Raw genomic sequence first — 21,669 nt, forward strand, 5'->3', positions numbered from 1 at the left:
CTTCCATTACGTTGATATTATCTGTCATTGAAAGGTTGACTCTCCTTAATTCCCACGACTTCTCAGTTTTGCTTAAGTAAACTATTTCTCTCCATACCTTACTCTAAACTGCTGTTACTGAGAATTCTGCTATTTTTCTGTTTGAAGGAAGCCTACATTTTTTATCATCCAAATTATCTTCTTCGGCGAGAAATAAAATTTGACTTTGCCCCTTCTGCTAAGATCAAAAGCTTCTTTTTGCATTTGTACTGTGTGCTGTGCTGAGCCACACTTGTCACTTAAATCCCAGTCCATCTTGTTACTAATGACATTATATACTTGTATTTCTGCAGATAAAGGACACCATTGGATTCGACACACTAGGTCATTGTTTCTTTTTGGAAGATGGTATTGAGCAGAGAAATACTTTGTTTCACAATCTGGGACTCCTTACCAAGCCAGGCACTCTCCTCCCCACTGATAGGAACAACTCCATGTGCATCACCATGCGAGATAAAGTATTTGGAAATTACATCCCTGTCCCCGCCACTGACTGTATGTGAGTAATTGATAGAGAGGAAAACTCCTGTTTGATGGGCAAGGCCTGTGACTTTTGGGGAAGGCTTTTTAGAGGAAGTTGTTAATGGGCATGCTTTTTCATGAAGAATGTTTAAATCACCTTCAAAAATGCCTTGCAGGGCTGTTTCAACTTTCTGGATCGCTCATCCCAACAATCATCTAATTGATAATGCAGCTGCAGGTTCCCAGGTAAATAATACTGAAGTGTTTTCAGATTATTTTTTGTATTATTCATGTTTATAAATGCTCTGGTTTATAAGGGTGTGATGTCTTGCGTGCCTGTGGAACCCAAGTATGAACCTCGTTTCTGATACTGCTTGTCTGGTTGAGAGCAGGAGACATCTGAGGTGGTTTTTCTAAATCATTTATGACAGTTCATTTCCATAGTTTATTAAGGGGAAATGAGGTGAGCTGATCTCCAGGGTTAGATCATCTCCAGAGTGCATTTGTAGTATGTTATGTGTGGTCTTTCTGGATTCTCATGTTTAAGTCCTACTTTGTCAAGAAACTGATCATTTCAATTTCTAGTGTTGATGAGCAAAGAAAGCCTCAGCTTTTTGTTATGGGAGTGGATTAGTCTTGAATGCTGTCCCAATTGTCACTCTGATTGAGTAGTACTTCCTTTTATTAAATGCAGGGATTGTGAGCTTTTAGGTATTTTATGTCCTTGATAATGTAGCTAAAAACTCAAGTGATGTGCCATGAACCGACTGAATTGTTTAAGACACACACACACAAACACAAACACACACACACACACACATGAATAAGGTTTAAGAAAATAAATAAATAGAATATTTTTTAAATGGTAGAAATGTTCCCTTGATAAACCTGGAGAAATTTACACTTACAAGTGAGTGTGATTTAAAACTACTAATGTAAAATATGAATGAATATTGTTAAGACTGTAACTGTGCTGAAAATTACAGTAGAGAAATATCAGCATTGCAGTAATACCTAAATATTTGTGTTGCTACATCATGACTATTTAAAAACTTAAAAAGGAAAGGAATACCCACGTCATTTCTAAGGATTAAGTAAAAGATTAGTTGAAGGAGGTATTTCTTTTAGATAAGAATATGAGTGTCACTAGGTGACAGTTGAACTCATATCTGTGCTTTTTCTTTAAAGCATAAAACGTAGACTGGAGGTCCCTGTCATTTGAAGATTTTTATTTGACAGGGCAAAGACATGGGCATTTGATCATTTCAGGCTTTTATTCATTCATTTTTCCATCAAATATTTGTTGAGCTTGTGCGAGGTGTGTGCCGAGAGTGTCTAATTGGACACTCTCAGAGTAGGTTGCAGCCTTGCCGGGCACCATCTTCTGATCTATGCTGCCTTGCACGGCAGCAGCCAGAGCAGAGCTTCTTTTAGCTCTTTCCAGAAGTCAAGGGTTGAAGAATGAAGCAATTTTCAATTCCTCCATGAAAATGTGAGGTGAGATTACCAGATGCCCTTCCAGGGCCCCGATAAGAATAATGAAAGCATCCTGTGTATGTTCTGTTTCATTTCGTGGATTTCTTTCTTTCTAAAAAAAAGTCTTCTCCAGTAAAACTAGTGTTTGGCAGAGTTTTCCACCCAAAGGAAACCAAACTGTTTCTTCATTGTATCTTTCCATTGCCTTTTACAATGCTTCCTGTACCTGTTTTGACACCACAGAGTTTAACAGCAAACAGATGCTACCCTTCAACCCCATTGCATTCTGGGAGGGTCCACTTGGTCCTCAGCTCATAGGGGTATGTTACTGGACTTCTCGCCAGCACTTCGAGTCTGCTGTTGAGTTGTCTGTTTTGTTTCCAAAAGAGTTGAAGAGACAAACATTTTTTTCAGAGTAGTTTATTTTATTAAAACCCATTTGTAAACGTTTATCGTGGAAACAAGTTAAATATTACATTCATTTTGTACATATGCTTTCTATAATTCATCTCTCCTTTATGTTCCTAGAGGATTTGGCAACTAATATAGTACTTACTACATATATTTTAGTTATTTCTGTATTTCTCATAAGACTGAATTATTTGAGAATAGTCTTTTTTTGTACACCTGGCACGTAGTGTACATTAAGCAAATGTGTACTGAATTTGAATTAATATTAATCCTTGTATACTGTATGTTTATGTTTGAACAACCTGTTTAATCAACGTTCCAAAATGTGAAGTTTTGTCCTTCACATTGGGCCAATTTTCAATCATAATATAAAAAATTTTTACAGGCATTAAGAACATTATTTTCCATTTTCATGTCTCATTTTGTCAAAAATTTTTAAACTGTTCTCCTGTTATGGGCAGCAATGTTGAAATTGAACAGACAGGCTCCAGACGGAGACAGCATCCCGATTCATGCATGTGGTGGTTTTTATTTTTCCTTTGGCACGAATTTGCCTCAGGACAGGAAGGGCATTGGAGTTATTTGAAAGAAGTCAGTGAGCTCTACATGCTAGTGGACAGTTGTTTAATAGGCATGACTCATCTATTGATCAGGTTTGGAGGTAAACAGAACAAAACCACATTGCTTAAAGGCTGTGCTGTCCTGGTCACATGGAAGGCTTATTTGATTCTAAATCTGCATAATGTTGTAAAGTAGATAATAAGAGAAAGTTGTTTTGAAAGGAAATTTTAGCATCAGTCAATTATTTCTTTAAATTTGATTTAAAAATATGCCTCATATAATGCTTTGAGGCTGCTAGATGTGTGCACAGCTTTTTGTAGTCAATTCTGGACCAAAAACAATGAAAAATTTGTGTTACAAAGATTTAATGTTGCTGGCAAAGCAGTTAAGGTATGAGGGTGATTCATAGAGTGTCTTTATAATATAAGGCTTTAATGATCATGCTCTTTCATTTATAGGATGCTGGAATATGGTATTTATTCCACAAAGAACCTACTGGGGAGTCCAGTGGATTGCAGTTCTTAGAGAAACCAGAACTCACTCCACTGGGTATATTTTATAACAACAGGGTCCATTCAAGTTTTAAGGTAGGTTCTTAAATTTTAACTATCAGTACATATGATTTACAGGGTAAAAGGATGAACTCTTGTGATTATGTTTTAATCCTTCTTGTGCTGCTGTAACAGAATGTAACAATATAGCACCAACTGGGTAATTTATAATGAACACATATTTATTTGGCTCATGGCTCTGGTGGCTGGGAAATCCAAGATGGAGGGGTTCTGTATCTGATGAGTGCCTTCTTGCTTCATTATCTGTGGTACAAAGGCCAAGAGAGGGTGAAGAGGAGCAAGAGTTTGAATTCACATCCTCAAGCTCTTTTATGAGTATGAGTCAATTTTTGAGCCTCCTGACCTAGCCCATACCCCTGGGCCCCACCTCCCAGCACTGTTGCAATGAGATTTAAGTTTCCAACACCTGTGTCTTGGGAGACATCTTCAAATCAGAGAGATTACAAAGAAAATGTCAGTTTTGGGTAAAACTTGTCATTGGAGAAAGTAATTTGGGATCAAAAAGACATTTAACCTTTCCACTCTCAGCACTCTGTTTGTACATACACAGGTGTGCACAACACACACACACACACGCACAACACACACACACACCCACACACAGTTTGTTTACTTATGCCATGGACTTGATCCCTGTGTCTTCATCGTCTTCTCCTTTCCCTCCTTCTCTTTCACCTTCTTTCTAATCTTCAACATCTATGGGTTGGAATGTGCACATTGGATGAAGTACTTATGGGGATTAGGAAGCTTGCATACTTCCTTCTGTCCATCACAGGTCTGGTCAAACATTCTCTTGGGCATTTAATACTGATTATATAAATAGTGAAATATTGTTTAAGAATATTTGACCTACTTTACAATGCTGCAGATCAAGTAACCTACAGGTGATTCAGAAGCTTCAGTTTCCTTGCTGTTTAGCACTGCCCCCTTCCCCAGTGCCCTGTAGATCAATGCATTTGTTTCTTTTTGTGTTTGAAAAGTATTTAAATAATTTCATATATATAAATGACTAAATCCTTTACTTCCATGTGACTCATATCAAAGTTCAATAAACTTTTTGGTACTGGGGATTGAACACAGAGGTGTTAGCATACATCCCCAGCCCTTTTTATTTTTTATTTTGAGATAGGGCCTCACTAAGTTGCTGGGGATGGCTTCAAACGTGGCAATCCTCATGCTTCAACCTCCTGAGTCACTCAGGTGTGTACCACTGCGCCTGGTTCAATAAATTCTTTCTGTGAATGATACTCAGATTCTTTAAAAACATAGGTTAAGATTTGAAGAGCTTAGAATCACTTGGTGAATACTTTGGAGAGGAGGTAGCTTTGCTATGATTTTTGTGAGTTAATGCCTAATAATTTTTGAAAGTAACATCTCAAAGTGAAAATCCTCAATTTTTAATAACTGTAAATGGTACATAAACCACCTGATTCTAATTAAATTGTTAATGTCATATGCCATGAGGTAGTAATCTCTTGTTAATTATAGTAATAGTAAATGTAAATAATATGAGTAGATAATTAGGTTTTAGTTTGTTAATTTGGGACTATGTTAGTGGATAATACTTATAGCTAAAGGCAACCGAACCCTTGGAGTCCACGAAAAGAAACCTGCCATCATTGAAACACACACACCAACCCCTATGACTTTGGTTGCTGATGCCTCTCGAATCTCTATCTAGTCCAAGTTGGCCATGTTTATGTTCCTGCCTGCTGAGGTCCATTTCAGTGTCTCATGGACATGTTAAAAAAAATGTTCAAAATTAAAATCCTTATTTCTAGGCCCTAACTTATTCCTGAATGTCTGTTTCACGGAGCGAAACCACTAGTCTCCTTGTTGCCCAAACCAAAAAACATGAGCCACTCTGGCTTCCTTTCCTTCCATCCAGACATCTTATCAACTACTAAATCAACCCTGTTCTACCTAATAAACGAGTTCTCAAGTCTGTCTGATTTCCTGTTCCTCCTGCCACGAGTCTAGGTCATCTTTATTTCTCTTCTGGAGGACTGAAGTCATCTTCTACTTCATTTCTTGTCTCTCTCTTTTCCTCCTTTTCATCTTGCAGCTACACTGCTTGTTTTGTTTCTTAAGCTATCCTTGGTTGCGATAGTTTTTGAATTCTTGATTCCTGCAGCATATCACCTTTGTATGATCTGTTGTGTATATACTTTAAAATATTTCTTTAATTGTGGATGGACACAATACCTTTATTTTATTTATTTACTTTTATGTGGGGCTGAGGATCGAACCCAGTGCCTCATATGTGTGAGGCAAGTACTCTGCCACTGAGCCACAACCCCAGCCCCTGATCAGTCCATCCAGAATTCCACCCCCCCCCTCCCCTCAACTGTTCCATGCTTTCTCTCATCTTGAGACTTTTGTACAAACTATGCCCTGAGTTTTTACCTCTAGGATCTTCAGCTGCTCCCCGCCTTCCCCTGCCACGCATGGTTGTTCTTTCCCATCCTGAAGGTTTCAGCTTTACGCGGTCATTTCTGTTAAGGAGGAAACATTCCCTCAGTGGTGACCCACCCATGAAAAAGGCCGCATCTAGGAGCCTTTCTCTTCTGCCTTTCTCAGTCTTCCTCTGTTTTATTTTTTGCCATAAGCTTCTTGTGTTGGATTGTAATTATTTACTTAATTTCAGGTCATCCTGATAGTTTCTGCTTCAGTAATTGCACGTCATATTTTACTTGTTAGCTAATGTATAACGCTTGGTGCCTCCCGCAGAGTAGGCACTAAGTAAATATTTGTTGAATGATTGAATGAGTAAAATCATAAAAATATCCAGGAATGTCATTGTTTTTCATGCCTTTGCTCTGCTGTTTATCCCATTCCCCCCACATGCATTCTGGGTAGAAGTGATAAACTAGAACTTATTTACATGACTCGTAATATATGTAGGTGTAACTTGGGATGCATATTTATTTTAGTCTATTATTATGTATTTCAGGCTGGCTTATTTATTGACAAGGGTGTCAAAACAACCAACTCCAGTGCCGCTGACCCGAGGGAATACCTCTGTTTGGATAACAGTGCAAGGTAGAGCTGGCTCTTTTAACTCACACTCAAGCCTTATCTTGCCAAAGCAGAACTTTCTGAGTGGAGCACATTGTGCTCTTTTCTCTGGCAACACATTTGGGATAACATTTTGAAAGTTTACAGAGGGTTTTGGAAAAACACTTCTCTGCTGTCCCAGGTCCTGAGTGTGGACATTTATCTTACGGAAATGCCAACAAATTGGTGCTTTTCTTCTTTTTCATTGTGATAAATTGATGTTAGAGCGAGTTACAGAAAGAGAAAGAAGAAAGAGATGTTGAAAAGTTCTCATATTTGGAGAAAAGTGTGACTCATTGAAAAACAAGTTAAACTAAGATGTTTCACTTTAATCCTGAAAAACCAAAACATATAGAGTTTATGTTTAGTGGTCAAAATGGAACATTGCATTGAATCGATTTCAAAGGGAAAGATCCCTGATTTGATGATCAAGCTGATTCTGGTTCAGTTGTTTGTGGCCTCAGATCCACATCCTAGCCGGGCTCTGTGTTGTTTCCTACATAACCACAGAATGTGGTTGGGATATGGATCAGCATTTCAGCAGAGTTCTGTTACAACCTGTATGTGAGCCAAAATAAATAAAGGGTCTCAGATGGACATAAAGTTTTCTGGGAAAGATGGCAACTTACGGTCATATTTGGTAGACATGGTATAAATATTATTTTTCTATACTTCAGGTTGATTCACCAGTTTATGGAGTTGAACAGGTGCTAGATTTAATGGGCTCTTTTAATAGAAATTTAAGAGAGGAATGCCAGGCCCATTTGTTCTTAAGGGAATAAAGGAGGAACCATACTGTTGGTTAATGAATCTACGTGTGAAGCAGAATCCTTGCGATATATCACTAGGGCATGAGGTCAGGAGAAACTGGGGAAAGTAATTTGTAAATTACTCATCAGGATGCCTCATAGGTCAATTTGAGCAATGTAATATTTTAGAGCTATGATCAGATAGCATCGGAAAGCCCAGAAATGATGGGCACTATTTAAGTAAAACACAAGATACTGTATAGTTCATAGTTAATCGACACATGAAATGGATAGATAGGGAAGATAAAATTAATAAAAAGGAGCATAAAGATGAGAACAAATTATGAACCACCAAAAGAATATTAGCAAATGAAGAAATCTATGTTACAAGATCTCTCCTGCTTTTTAAGGGTTTATTATAATTTGTAGGACTAGTATAATTTGTAGAACTAGTAATATGTACATTGCTAACTTAGTGCCTCCAGGTAACTCTTTAAATACAGCACAGTTGGCGCCTTTCCTTCAAAAATCATTTATAAATTTAAATAATATTGCTGTGTGTGTATATATATGTGGTATATATACACATATACATATAATTAATATATGTACAAATACAAGTGTGAATAGATGAGTAAACATATTTAAGAATCCATTGATATTTTAACTAGATTTGACAATAAAATTCTACTCATTATGGCTTAAATTTTTTATCAGAGATTTGTTTATGGTGTTATGAAAATGATAATCTTTCTTCTGCATCCCATTATTTCTCTTACCAGTATGTAAGTGCTATACAGATTGGTAAGGAACTGGACTCCATTTGGATGAACTTAGTATAGAAGATGAGTTATGAGACATTTGGCAGCTGTGTTCCATACGTTTAACTTTGCAGAGACTAATGTATAGAATGTGTCCACCTGTATTCATATAATCCAGACATGACGAAAAATGCTAAAACATAAATGAGTAGTAGACTAGTCTACAAATTAAATGCCAGGCTCTTGGGATACAGAAGATACTGAGTTCATCAAAGAGGAAGTTGACTCACAATTAATCAGATGAGCCTTTCCTTGTCTTTAAGATGTGTGTGAACTTACAAGAATCCAAAAATGGGAAATTTTAACTCATGGAAGCACTTGATTTGAAATTGAGAAATGCCATCTAAAAAATGACAGAACATTAGAACCACCCAGTACAGTTAAAGCAGAGGACAGTTAAGGCTGGAAGTGTGCTGAATCACATAGATGATGATGAAAAATCAGGACAGTTAGCCATATTTTCTATATACCACATGGGGAAAGAAGATTAAAATAAAGGATATTGAAGCAAGTGGTTAATGACTGAATTATATGGATAGAGAGTTTAGAAGAGGTAAGATGGCTAGAGCAGAAAATCAGATGTTTCTTTATGGTAGTTTTTTTTTTTTTTTGAATAGTTTCTACCTTGTAAAGACAGCTTCCTTTGTAGAACTCGTCTATCTGCTTAATGTTGTGTCATATCTGCACAGCTATTTGCAGCAAGTATGATGACAGATGAGTACATGTTGACTCAGAGTCAGACTTTTTACCACTTAAGTCAGAGCTAGTTAGGGTAAAGGCCCTGAGTCACATAATTGGATTGAATGCCCTGTCTGCACTGCTACCACCCTAGTCTGAACCTCCAGCATCTGCCTGAAATACAGCCTCCAGAATGGCCTTGGAGGCCATTCATTTCCTAAATAGCAGCCTGTAATCTGCTGAAACCTGATACCTCACTCCCAATTCCAAGCTTCCATTGGTCCCATTGCACCTTGAATGAAGACCCACATGCTCATCTGGCAGGAGCCTGCCCTCCAGCCCATCTTCCTTGCTTGCTCTCCAGCCAATGGGCTTGGAGTGGATGCTTGGAGTGGAGTGCTGAGCTCATGTGTGCCCAGGGGCATGTGTACTTGCTTCTCTTTCTACAGAGCTGTTTCTCACATCATGCAGTTTGAGAGCACCTACTATATGCCAGTCAGTGTGACAGTAGCATTATGCCAAAGCTATTTCCTGACTGTATGTTTGAGAATCTCAACCTGCTGAGCTGATTTTTGAAAAGCTGTCTGTTTTTTAAAAGTTCTTCCCCTAACTTTGTGAAGTAGTAGACTTAGGGGATTATTTGTTTGAGTCATTATAGTGGTTAGTTTTTGACACCAAGTCTTTGACTTTTTCATTAAGGTTCTCACAAATGGTTTAGAGAGAAGGAAGAGAAAAGGCAAAATTCAGGCTTTATAAGTAAATCAATTAAATACAATCTATTTTAGATTTAGACTACTAAACCCAGTTTTATTTCTACATCTGAAACATTTAACAAGTACACAATTCAAATAATTCAATTCACATATATGTATGTTGAAATATACGATTACTTTATGTGATTAGTTTACATCAGTAACAGGAAACCTAAGAGTCTGTGAAAACATGCTAATTTTCCTGGTTTAAGTGTATATGTGGGTGTGTGGGTGTGTGTGTATTTGTTTTTAATGAAAATGATTTTTGTGTTTATAGTGTTCTGCAGTGTCCATTCTGTAATCTGACTTAAAAAAAAAATAAGAAGCTAAGAAGCAGTTCTGTGGGAAGTTGTATGTAAATGAATGTTACTTTTTTTCTTTGACATTTGAAATGTGAATTATTGTGTCTTAAGATGTTTGTTTTGGCCAAATTTAAATCCTGCTTCTTGATACTTCAGCTTATGACTATAAACAGCTAATTTTTATTCCTTTTTATTTATTTATTTTTTATAAAATTGCCCTCTGTTTAAACCCTCAGGTTTCGACCTCATCAGGATGCAGACCCTGAAAAGCCACGAGTTGCTGCTGTCATCGACAGACTTATTGCTTTTAAAAACAATGATTATGGAGCATGGGTGCGAGGAGGGGATATTATCGTTCAGAATTCAGCGTGGGTATTCTCAACCATGTTATTATCTGATGACACGTATATATTTGTTTTTAAGGTTTTTTTTTTAAAACCAATAGGATGAAAGTATGGTGGTGATTCCTGGAATCACATTGTTATTATTATTTTTATTAATAAGACAAGCTCTAAAGAAGTATGCTAGAGTTAACAGACTGCAAATATTTGGAATCGTCTCATTCTTGTGCTTTTATTGGAACTGAACTTGTCTGGTGACATGAGAGCTTTGCAATGAGATTGAACAGAAGCTTAGGATCTAACTTTATGTACTAACGTGGTTTATGTCAGAGCACTACTACATATTTGAAACTACCTGTATTTTTTTTTCCCCCTTCTTGGAAAGTCCTGAAAGTTTTTCTGATTTTTTTTTTTTTTTTCTCCATTGCCATTCAAAGCAAAGCTGTATAATTCCACCTTACTGAGTCTGTTGACTTATTTCTTACCATGACTTGAAGCAGGAAGTTTCTCACTTCTTTTTTTCTACTTGTTTAAAGAGAGGCCTGATGCAGGTTGAGCTAAAGGTTTGGTAATGCAGGTTGAGCTAAAGGTTTGGTGTTCAACCATCTGGAAAGAAGATTTTGATTTTTTTTTTTTTTTCTGGCACTGACCATTAGCTTCTTGGCATTTCACCATCATTTCTGACTTTTATCACCAAGGGGAGAAAATTGATATTATACTGAATCTGTAGAAATGACTTAGGCAACACATATTATACATTTTTGAAAAGAATACTATGATCTAATTATTTCCAAACAATAATTCTAAAAATAATAATTTTAGCTTGCACATGCTGCTTACTGTGTGTCAGACCCTATTCCAAATACTTGAAGTTATTTAGTATATTTAATGCTTCAAGGATTCTCTGAGGCCTGGCATGGTGGCTCCTAAATGTGATCCCAGCAGCTCCGGAAGCTGAGGCAAGAAAATGGCAAGTTTAAAGCCAGCCTCAGCAATTTAGCAAGGCCCTAAGCAACTTGGCAAGACCCCATCACAAAACATAAAAAGAGCTAGGAACGTAGCTCGGTGGTTAAGTGCCCCTGGGTTCAATTCCCAGTACATGAAGAAAGAGAATTCTCTAAGGGTGGTTATATTATTTATTTCAGCTTATAGATGAGAAAATCAAGGGAGAAAGAGGTCAAATAACTTGCCCAAGGTCACACAGCTAATAATTGGCAAAGCCAGGATTTGAACCAGGTGCCACCACTTTACAGTTTGTGCTTCACTGTGCATTTCAGCTTCTGTGTGGTTGGAGAGAGTAAACATGGGGACTTCCTGGATTTCACAATTATGTATTAGAGAATTCTCTCTTATGCGGTAAATTAAAGTGTTCTGTCATCATCTGTTCTCTTACAGATTTGCAGATAATGGAATAGGACTAACCTTTGCCAGGTTTGTTATTGCTTAAAAATGCTTACTTGATTATTATAAAGCCAGGTAAAATTACCCTAGATTTTTTTCCAGGGATGGGAGGCGGGTGGAGAATAGAGTAGATAACGCACAGGAATGTTTTATTATTCATGAACATTAAAAAAAAAAAAAAAAAAGTTAGCACCCTCTTTCTGGTACCACTAGAGGGCCAAAAATACATTTTTATTGACTAATTGAATTCATACCAAAGCAGTAGGTTAATCTGGCTGGAATTCCGCAGAGGAACAAGCCAGTCATAATTTTTGCTTAGAAGAAAGCATTTGAGATTTAGACTGCAGTTTTTTTAAAAAAAATAGGCTTTGAAAGAGAAAGAGAAATAGGAGGTTAAAAAAATATTTTTCTTTTAGAAGCTGCTTTAATTTAGCATTAAGAACTAAACTTTTTGTGTTAATATTTTTCTCCGGATGGTAATCATTGTTGTCCCCATGTTATTATCTCATTTGCAGTGCTGTTGCTTGAGACCAATCAGTTGTGGCTATTAAATTAAATTTCCTTTGTTTCTGTGTAAATTGCAAGGCACTTAATAATTTATAAGAGGTATTTTCACAGTTTAAAGTCAGTTCCTGGTGATTCGATAATCATTGAATTGAAAGTATAATAGAAAAAGGTATTGGCTTTGAAGTTTTTGTTTTTTTTTTAAGCTATTTAAGTTATAGTTTGCATTCTTGTGAGGTAAACTTGAATTTTTTGAAGGAGTGGAGCTGATGACTGTCTTCATTTTAACAGCGATGGAAGCTTCCCAAGTGATGAAGGTTCCAGCCAGGAGGTATCTGAATCCCTCTTTGTTGGGGAGAGCAGGAATTACGGTTTTCAGGGTGGTCAGAACAAGTACTTTGGCATTGGAGGAATAGACCAGAAGCCTCGGACATTACCTCGGAATAGGTAAACATTGCTTTGGTAATAGAGATTTTTAATTTAAGCAATAGAAGGAAAATGTAACACTGAAAAATTTTCTGTAATAATTCTGGATAGATTGGTTCCTACTGTAACTTCCTATCTTACTGTTGCTCCTGTTATTATCATTGTGTGTATTATCCTCATTAAATTTCATGCATTAACTATTAGTCATTTCATAGATTCTATCATTGATTTTATAACAAGGAAGTCTACCTTGTTTCTTAATTCTTACATAAGACCTTATGTAAGCTGGTGTTTTTTCTTTATTTTTCTTTTTACTTTCTTGAGACATAAAAAGTTGCCAAACCATAAACTATGACATTAGGTCAGTTTTCCCTCGGTTTGTGATGTTGGTTTTCAGAAATAGCCACTGGAAAAAGGAAATTACCTCTTGAAAACGAGTCCTAGAAAATAGGAGATGGTTGATGCCAAAATTGACTCAAAACCCCACCACGACTGTATAATTCACAGTGTTTGAGGTGTTAGGGGAGGGGCAGACTTTTGGCTTGTTTTCTGTCAGCATGATCAGAGCCATTAAAATAGTACTTAGCACTAGAAAGATTCTTCAAAGCTTTTAGAAAACTGTTAACTAATTAATCTCTACTTCAGTTCTGTGAGTCTGTTTGGAGTCGTCCTTATTTTATTTGAGAGAAAACCAGGTAGAGAAAATTCAAAGCATGTTCTAAAGACCTCAAATGTAAGTTTATGCCATATTCATCAAGAATCAGCTCCTTAAAGGAGTGCGCTCTCTGGATATTGGGTCAGAGGTAGGAGAATTGGGCAAACAGACTCTCAACTTTACTAGTTTCTGGCAAAGGGTGGCCTGTGTTTGGCTTCTCTGCCCTTGTGCCTGGCTTCCTGAGACTCTGTTTTATTGTGGTGGTGCTGGGTATTGAGCCCAGGGCCTGCACATGTCACACTAATCCTCTGCCACTAAGATGTACCCCGGTGGTGCTTGTCTTTGTGGAATATTGAGCATCAGGATATGCTATAGTATGTAGAAATCCCATGGAAGCCACTGGGAAAAGAACCTAATGAATTTTTTTAATAGCTAACATAATTAGGCTGCACCTGCCTCTCCTAATAGTGTAGATGGAAAAAAAAAAAAAAAAAAAAGGAGCCACATTGGTTGGGGAATGGGCTGCAGTATCATGGTGGGTGATTTGATTTCATTTTTTTTTTATTGGACATTGTCCTCCAGTTTGATTTCAAATTTGTTTTTGTTTGCCCAGGAAGATTTTCAAAACAAATTTCACATTGATGAATGGATTATTTTTGTTGTACTGATATTTATAATATTTTCTATGAGGGAGAACCATTTTGAGTTATGTGCTTAGAAACATAGCACGATGCACAGGTTTTCACACAGAATACTGGGTTTTCTTGTTAGGGTGTATGCTTTTGTTGTAGCATATCGCCAAGTTGTAATTAGTTACTGTAGAAATCTTTGCAGTGTGATTAAAGAATTCAATAGGAAATTAAACCTAAGGAATTGAGAATATTATAGGATTTGTACATTAATTCTGGCTAAAGATTTATGATTAGTAGGCTAAGGAGAAAGGAAGGATATGAAAACAAAGAAGTTCTCAATCTAGCCAGCCCTTTGACATAGCAAGCCCTGAGGACTTAAGCTTTTTACTTTTATTTATATCATTTCACCCTTTTACTGTCATTTAGTGGCTTCAGAGGAGGTTTTTTGGTGCTGGGGATCTAACCCAGAGCCTTACGCACTCTAGGCAAGTGCTCCATAAATGAGCTTCACCCCCAGCCCTCAATAAATCATCTTAACTGAGTTGATGCAAGGAATCCAAAGTCACTTCTATAACGAGACCTCTGTTCTATCCAAAAGGAGCCTATCTTCCCTCAGTCTATTGTGTTTATGTCTTTTTGTCTCTATTGCACTCAGTATCTGAAATTTTCACTTGTTTTTTTTTTGTTTATCGTTCCCACTGCAATATATATATATATATATTTTATTCCAGGAGGGACTTGTTTTGGTACCCTGGAATTGTGCTTAGCACTTACAGGATATTTAGCAGTTTGTATAACACAAATAAGTGCTGGTCAAGAGGCAGGCCTATCTGCATAAAACAAAATCTTGTATTTTAACAGGACATTCCCAATTAGAGGCTTTCAGATTTATGACGGGCCCATTCATCTCACCAGGAGTACTTTTAAAAAATATGTGCCAACTCCAGATAGGTACAGCAGTGCAATTGGCTTCCTCATGAAGAATACCTGGCAGATAACCCCCAGAAATAACATTTCCCTTGTGAAGTTTGGTCCACATGTAAGTACATTCTTAAGGTTCCTACACATATATTAGTGGGAAAAGAAGGGATAACAGATTCTGAAGGACAAAAACACAAAGGGTTTATACTAAATCTTAATGTTGGGGAAGAAGAATACGTGCAACTCCTAATCCCATTCACTCTTTCCCACTGAGTTCAAGGCAAGAACAGAAGTCCCAGGTGACTTGGGGTATCTCTGACATTCAAGTGATAATCTTGATTAGGTAAATGACTTAAAGTGATGACATAGGGGGCATGTCACAGGAACATGAGGACTTATGATTTTGGGAAATTGAGTATAATAAGCTAGTACTATAGCCCCATCTCCACTAGGAGGATTTGGGACCTATCTGGTATTTTACTTATATGGAGCTGTTTTTCTGGGTAACTGGAAGATAAAAAATTGGGGACACAAAGGAATGCTGGGAAGTGTGATCAACATCGTGTTCTGTTATAAACTGTTGGGTGGATTTTATAAAAATTGCAAAGAAGATAGACTTCCATTGTTTACAGTGTAGTAGCCCATAGAAGTGAATTTCTTAGCAGTTTCACCATTTCCCTGTTGTCCGTAATACACATGACAGTCTGATTATGGACTCGCAGGACTTCGCCATCTTGCCAGGTCCACGGTGGTGGTGACATAAGCCAAAACTGGAGAATAGCTCAAAGTTCTCAGTTCTGTCACTCATGTCACAAACTTTATGGTTGACCACTTTAAAATAAAGCACAAAATAGGTTTATCAGTCTCTATCTAGTTTTCTAAAACAGCTAGGGCATAGAACTGAGGTAGGGGCAAAAATTAGGTTCTTGGCTTAATTGGTTGATTTTCTTTTTGGTGCCGTGACCCCAGGTTAAGAGGTGGGCCATACTAAGAGATGTTTTCCCATATAAAATAAGTAGGAAGATTTTTTTCTTCTTCTTCTTCAGTGCTAGGGATTGACTCCTGGGCCTTGCTAGTCAAGTGTTCTTCCATTGAGCTACATCCCCATCCCTTTATGGTGAACCTTAGAGCACCTCTCCTGTGTGAAGGTTGGCTGTTTGCTTACTCCCATGTGGACTTCCCCATAGTCCTCCTTGCATAGAGTTCAGTGACCACTGATGTGGTCACATTGAAAAGCAGTTTTTGAAATGTTGCATTTATTGTGAGAGTCGTAATGTTAAATTATAACAGCATAAGAGCATGCATGTTGGTTAAGTTCAGAGGTTCATCCTGCTTGGAGTTTTCTGTGGTGGTGATACTCTGGGAATAGTTTCTAAAAGAAACAGTTTGCAAAATTTGTTCTGCATAAATAGGTAGAAAATGTACTATGAGCTTTTCTCAAATTTAACCATAGGAGGCACAAAGGAAAAAGAAAACTGTAAAACTTAAGAATCTGGACCTACTTGACTACAAACTTCACTGTTTTCCAATGAGTAGCTTTATCTAAATGATAAATATCCTTGGGTGATGTAAGAATAAAGAAATGTTAGAGGAAATCAGTAATTTTCCACAAATAAGAAGCAGCTATAAACTGTCATCTTCAATCTGCTTTGCAGGTCACTTGTACATGTTTAGTAAAGGCTTTAAATTAACCACCCGATATAAAAATTACTGAGCTGGGCATGGTCAGGTTGAGGAGAGAGAGACAGCAGTCTACACATTTCAGCAGATTTCAGTGAGTTCAGTAGTAACCCAGATATACTAATCTATGGCTTACATGATATATCAGTTTTGAACTATACTTATTTTTTGGTGGGGAGGGTCATATGAATAAGTAGCTAAAGCTTTTGGGGTGAAATACATTAACTAGCTCTAAAGATATACTTTAATAGGTCTTTAGTTAATTGAGGTATAATTTGCATGCAGGGAAATACATAGGTCTTATGTGTGGAATTTATAATTTTTGGCAACTCTCTATATATACAACTTCATAGTTCTTTTTCTCTCAACTCTGTTCGTTTCCCTTACCATAATTAGTTTTGTCAGAGCAGGTTAATAGTTTTCAGTGGGGGGAAAAAAGGGAATAAAAAGATGAGATTCAATATTTGCCAATTGACCTTTGTAAGGCTTTAGACATTTTTCCCCCAAGCAGGCTATTAATTAAGTAGAAAACTCTGATTGACTGGGTGCCATAGTTACCAACAATGAACCCTAACTCCAAACTGTTTTCACTTTAAAGCAGTTGTGTGATGGGCAGGCACTTGGGTCATCGAAGACTGATGCCAAGATGGCAGGAGCCCTTATTTTGTGATGTCCTTGGTTTTCACTGCCATCAGGTCTCTCTGAATGTCTTCTTTGGAAAACCTGGGCCCTGGTTTGAAGATTGTGAGCTGGATGGGGACAAGAACTCCATATTCCATGACATTGATGGCTCTGTGACAGGGTACAAGGATACTTATGTGGGACGAATGGACAACTACCTGATCCGCCATCCAAGCTGTGTCAACGTGACTGAGTGGAATGCAGTGGTTTGCAGTGGGACCTATGCCCAGGTAGGCCCAGAAGGCAGTTGGATGCTGAGTCCTCAAGCTTCTCATAGCGCTGCCTCTGTGAGGAGGTCACTTCAGCTTCTTGGTGTGATTGGTGCTTTGCCAAGAGTGATTTTTTTCAGGGGTTGGGGGAGTGAGTTTTACTGAAAGCCACCTCAGTTTAGCAAATGAAAAAGTGATTTGTAGTGGGACAAAATGATTCACCCTTGTTGAAATAGGTTTGAAATATTGCTGTGGAGAGAACGCTTGTGTTTTGGCTCTTAGGTTTCTCGCCCTGTTCCAGCCCTGTCCCCTTAGAGGAAGTTTTATCCTTTGCTTTCAGGGACATATTTCTTTACTTAATTAGGGAATCTGACTAAAGTGGGAAGTTCCTCTCTGGGAGGTGACCCTGATGACAGACACGTGAATACAAGGAAAACATTTAGTGTGTGGAATGGCACAGGAAAGTCAGGGCTCTAAGTTGCAAAGGTAATTTTGACAGTGAGATTTGAATGGAAGAGATTATAGAACGGAGGCACCAACAGCCCAGAATTTTGAAGGAAGCAGACCCCCCTTGCCCCCACTCTATTCTAGACAATGAGAGGTTAGGATTTAATAATAGACTGTCAGGGGAGATAAAAGAATAAAGGAAAGGGGATGATTAGAACATAGGGAAATTAAAGGAAGAGCAAAGATCCTTTAAGTGGAATTCGGGCTCTGAAAGCCCCCAAGGCCGGGAAGAAGCCCTCCTGCCCCTCCATTTTTTTGGAAGATGCTCTTATTCCGTCGTCTGGACTCTTCCTGTGAAGGGACCAGTTTTGTGATCTTTCCCCACCGCCAGCCTCTGCTTGCTTTGCCTGTTAAGCGTGCATTCGTGGACTCTGCCCGTCCCTTCTCTGAGCAGCCAGAGCTTACTGTATTTCTACCACTCAAGCTTCTGTAGTTGGAGCGTCTTATAGTGGAATTGCTCACCACTCTTCTGACTTTGAATCATGACTGTTAAAATATGTGACTTTTACATTTAAAAACTTAAAAAACAATTTTTGGATTCTGATCTATCAACAAGGACAAAGGGCTTGAATGTGTTAAAGATTCAACACTGCTTCTCATTTATTTTAATGTGTTATTAGCTTCTGTGTTATGGCATTTCTCATTACCATGAAGAAAAAAAAAAAAAAAACAGAAACAAAGTAATATAGGACAAGGAGAGAATGGAGAATTAACTGCAGTATAATACTGAGAAGAATGTGGTTTGAAAATATGATTTCTTTTTTTTTTTTCTCTCATTTTATTCTTAATCAGAATTTCCTTTGCTTCAAATTGTTTGCCCATCTGTACTTAGGAATCTATGGCCATTCTAGAATTAAAACTAAAGCAAAAGCCAAAAATAAAAAGCCCTCAGTCTTTTAATAGCTACAGTTTTCATTAAATTTTTTTTGTCAACCATGTGTATTCACGTGTGGGTATCTGTCAGCTCTCTTAAAGTGGTAGATGCTCACTGATGAAAATTATTATGAATTTATAAAGTACATGGTTATGATAACTCATACTTTTTTATAAATTAATTTTAATAATAAATGTTATGTATTTTTTCATTTATATTTCAATATTTACTCATAAATTATTTATCCCTTTGGGTTTTTAACATTATTTGAGGTAGGAACTTAATCTTTCTGTCTTAACAAAGCAGAAGAGTAGTTCCATTTGTACTTGTAGATGCAGGAAAAAATAAGTCATCAGGGACCTCCCAGGAGACTCTGGGAATGGTAGAACTGCAGGTCAGGAGTTCTCGCCTGAGAATTTGTAATTTGGGCTGGAAGTTCTCATCTGTAACCATTTGCTCTTGCTTAGAAATAATGTAGCAAACATTTGTAGGCAAAAGACAGTAGCATCTGAATCCCAACATAGAATAGTTATTTTATAGCTGTATGTAAACATTTTTAAATGGCATATGAGCTCCTTGCGTACGTGAGGGATAAAGACACTCAGGAAGAAAGGTGGTAACAGAGAATTAAGGTCACTTTTGCCACCTCCAGTCATCCTTGGGCAGGAGGTGGGGGATGTACATGTCTGCCTGCCCACCTCCCCCAAATTAAATATATGTCAAATATAAATAAAAGATTTAAGAAAATAATATATATTAAAGTCTATATTACATGGGTATTTAAATGAAAACAATCAGAAATATTAAAAGTATGTTTTCTATCTATTTTTAAGTCTCTAAGTGGTGTCAGTACAGAAGAGTATTAAAGTAGTCAGACATGAACAAAAGAACATATATGTAATTAAGTCATTATAGACAAGATTGTAAGAAATGGCAGAAAAAATATGGAAGTATTCTTCATAAAGCATCAATATTCACCAAACGTTTTAATAATTCTGGAGAATTTAGTTACTGGATACTGCTTTGTTTTAGGAAATTGTTCTGAGGTTTGTCCTTTGGAAGATGCATTTGTGGAAGGTTCTGTTTTGGCATGAAGAGTGGCTCGAATGCCACTGGAATAAATTCAAGATTTTCAAATTTGTCTCAGCTTAATGTTTTTCCAGTTGCTGCAGAGTACTTTATAATTCTTTTTTTTTTTTTTTTTTTTTTGAATGGGTGAAAAATGACTTCTTGGGCTAATGTAGGTCATGGAAAATTGAAAGCCAAAGCCCCAAGATATATAAATTTTCCATCTCTTGGTTTGGAGGAAAATCTCTTAGATTTGAGTAGAGGGTATCAGTTTTCACATTAGTTTACTAATTTTTTTGCCCATGTGTTCTTCAGATTGAGGGATTTCATGACAGGCTGAATAAGCCACAGGAGTTTTATATTCTGATGAATAAGCTGGCCTGCAGTGGTGGAACTGATGATGAAGATCTTGGCTAGCAAGAACGCAGGGTCTGTTCTGACCACATCTAGTTTAAGCAGGCTGCATTGTTAAGTGTGGCTTAGGATGTAGTTGGCCACTGCTCATGTAGTCTGGCACAGATCACAGAATCTCTCTTTTTAACGTAGAGACACTCGACTTTGTGCTAGAAAGATTTGTTTAGTTATTTCAATTTTCATCATCTTTCATTCAGTTCTTATTTGTTCTTTCAAGGTCTATGTACAGACATGGAACACACAGAATCTTAGTATGACCATCACACGAGATGAGTATCCATCCCACCCCATGGTACTCCGGGGGATTAACCAGAGGGCTGCCTTTCCGCAGTACCAGCCTGTGATCATGCTGGAGAAGGGCTATACCATCCATTGGAATGGGCCAGCACCACGGACTACTTTTCTATACCTCGTAAACTTCAACAAGTATGTTTCTATTACTGTCATTTCAAACAGTTGGGCAAGTACTGACTTAGGAAGGAAATATGTTATTGTTTTATTCACTATCAAGAATGCCTGTTTCATGTACTTTGTTCCTGTTCTGGAGAGGCTGTATGTTTTGTGTTGATGGAGTAAAGAGATTATTTATATAAATTGGGTCCTGTTATTTTGAAAACGTTTCTTTTTTTCTGAGACCCATGTATTGTGTACATAAAGCTATTTAGCAATAAGTTTTAATGGTAGGCTGCTGAACTTAAGTCCCTGTAGCTGAAGTTGGAAGAAGTTTTATATGATTTTCCAAATGGGCACTGGTAAAATTAAAAGATTTTTGATGCCAAGTTTAGACTTGACAGAAGAAAGTGGGTTTGATTGGTAATATCTGCTGTGGGAAGTGGGGGGAGTTGGGGTTTAAATGCCCTGACTTAAAGCATGATTTTTGTCCCTTCTCAGTTGTTTGTCCCAATGATATCAAACTCAATCCAAGTTGATATGTTTACATTAATTTACGCAAGTGTGTCAGTTGATAAAAAGAAAAATGAACTCATACTAGATGTGCAGAAGAAAAAAAACCTGAATGAATAGATAAATTCAAACTCTTTTTTCCCTGTAGTGGGTAGAGGATATGGCCACTAAATCTGCCTTAGGGAGTGGGGCCAGGCTGCAGTCAGAAAGTGATACTTTGGTCAGTCTTGTTACAAAATCAGAGTTGGGACAGGGCCTACTCTACCTGGGGAATGATGGATTTGGTGAGATGGGAACATAGGGTGTCAGGAAAAGTGACCCAAAGTGAAGTCAGATAGAAGAAAGGGGACTACAGTTGTCCTTCTGTGTCCTTGGGGAACTGGTTTCTAGGACCACCCACCCACCCATGAGTACTAAAATCTGTGGATGCTCAATGCCTGTTATACCGTCCTATATATTTTAAACCACTTCTGGATTACTTATAAAACCTAATATGATATAAATGCTATGCAAATAATTATATATAGTTTAAGGAACAATAATAAGAAAAGAGTGTGTTTTCACCAAAGCTGC

The 21,669-nt window shown here is 37.4% G+C and overlaps 1 protein-coding gene and 1 long non-coding RNA gene across 6 annotated transcripts in view; one reads left to right on the plus strand and one right to left on the minus strand.

Moving 5' to 3' along the window:
• The window catches only part of Cemip2 (cell migration inducing hyaluronidase 2), a 74,898-nt gene that overhangs the window by 36,202 nt on the left and 17,027 nt on the right, over nucleotides 1-21,669 (plus strand). For all 5 annotated transcript variants that reach the window (XM_046459419.2, XM_058584012.1, XM_046459418.2 and 2 more), the window contains 10 exons: nucleotides 333-538; nucleotides 678-747; nucleotides 3,408-3,536; nucleotides 6,475-6,563; nucleotides 10,117-10,248; nucleotides 11,617-11,652; nucleotides 12,418-12,573; nucleotides 14,701-14,878; nucleotides 17,136-17,351; nucleotides 20,411-20,619. In XM_046459419.2, the coding sequence (XP_046315375.1) occupies nucleotides 333-538; nucleotides 678-747; nucleotides 3,408-3,536; nucleotides 6,475-6,563; nucleotides 10,117-10,248; nucleotides 11,617-11,652; nucleotides 12,418-12,573; nucleotides 14,701-14,878; nucleotides 17,136-17,351; nucleotides 20,411-20,619 (1,421 nt within the window). The remainder of the gene's footprint in view (nucleotides 1-332; nucleotides 539-677; nucleotides 748-3,407; nucleotides 3,537-6,474; nucleotides 6,564-10,116; nucleotides 10,249-11,616; nucleotides 11,653-12,417; nucleotides 12,574-14,700; nucleotides 14,879-17,135; nucleotides 17,352-20,410; nucleotides 20,620-21,669) is intronic.
• LOC124102961 (uncharacterized) lies at nucleotides 3,664-6,130 on the minus strand. The gene is made up of 3 exons (XR_006855043.2): nucleotides 5,928-6,130; nucleotides 4,135-4,217; nucleotides 3,664-3,764 (listed from the first exon to the last, which is right to left on the minus strand). It is a non-coding gene; the product is annotated as an uncharacterized LOC124102961 (long non-coding RNA).

This window comes from Marmota monax, unplaced genomic scaffold (genome assembly GCF_021218885.2).
Source record: "Marmota monax isolate L192 unplaced genomic scaffold, Marmota_monax_Labrador192_F-V1.1 WCK01_AAM20220418_F8-fsc00059, whole genome shotgun sequence".
NCBI classification, from domain to species: Eukaryota; Metazoa; Chordata; class Mammalia; order Rodentia; family Sciuridae; genus Marmota; species Marmota monax.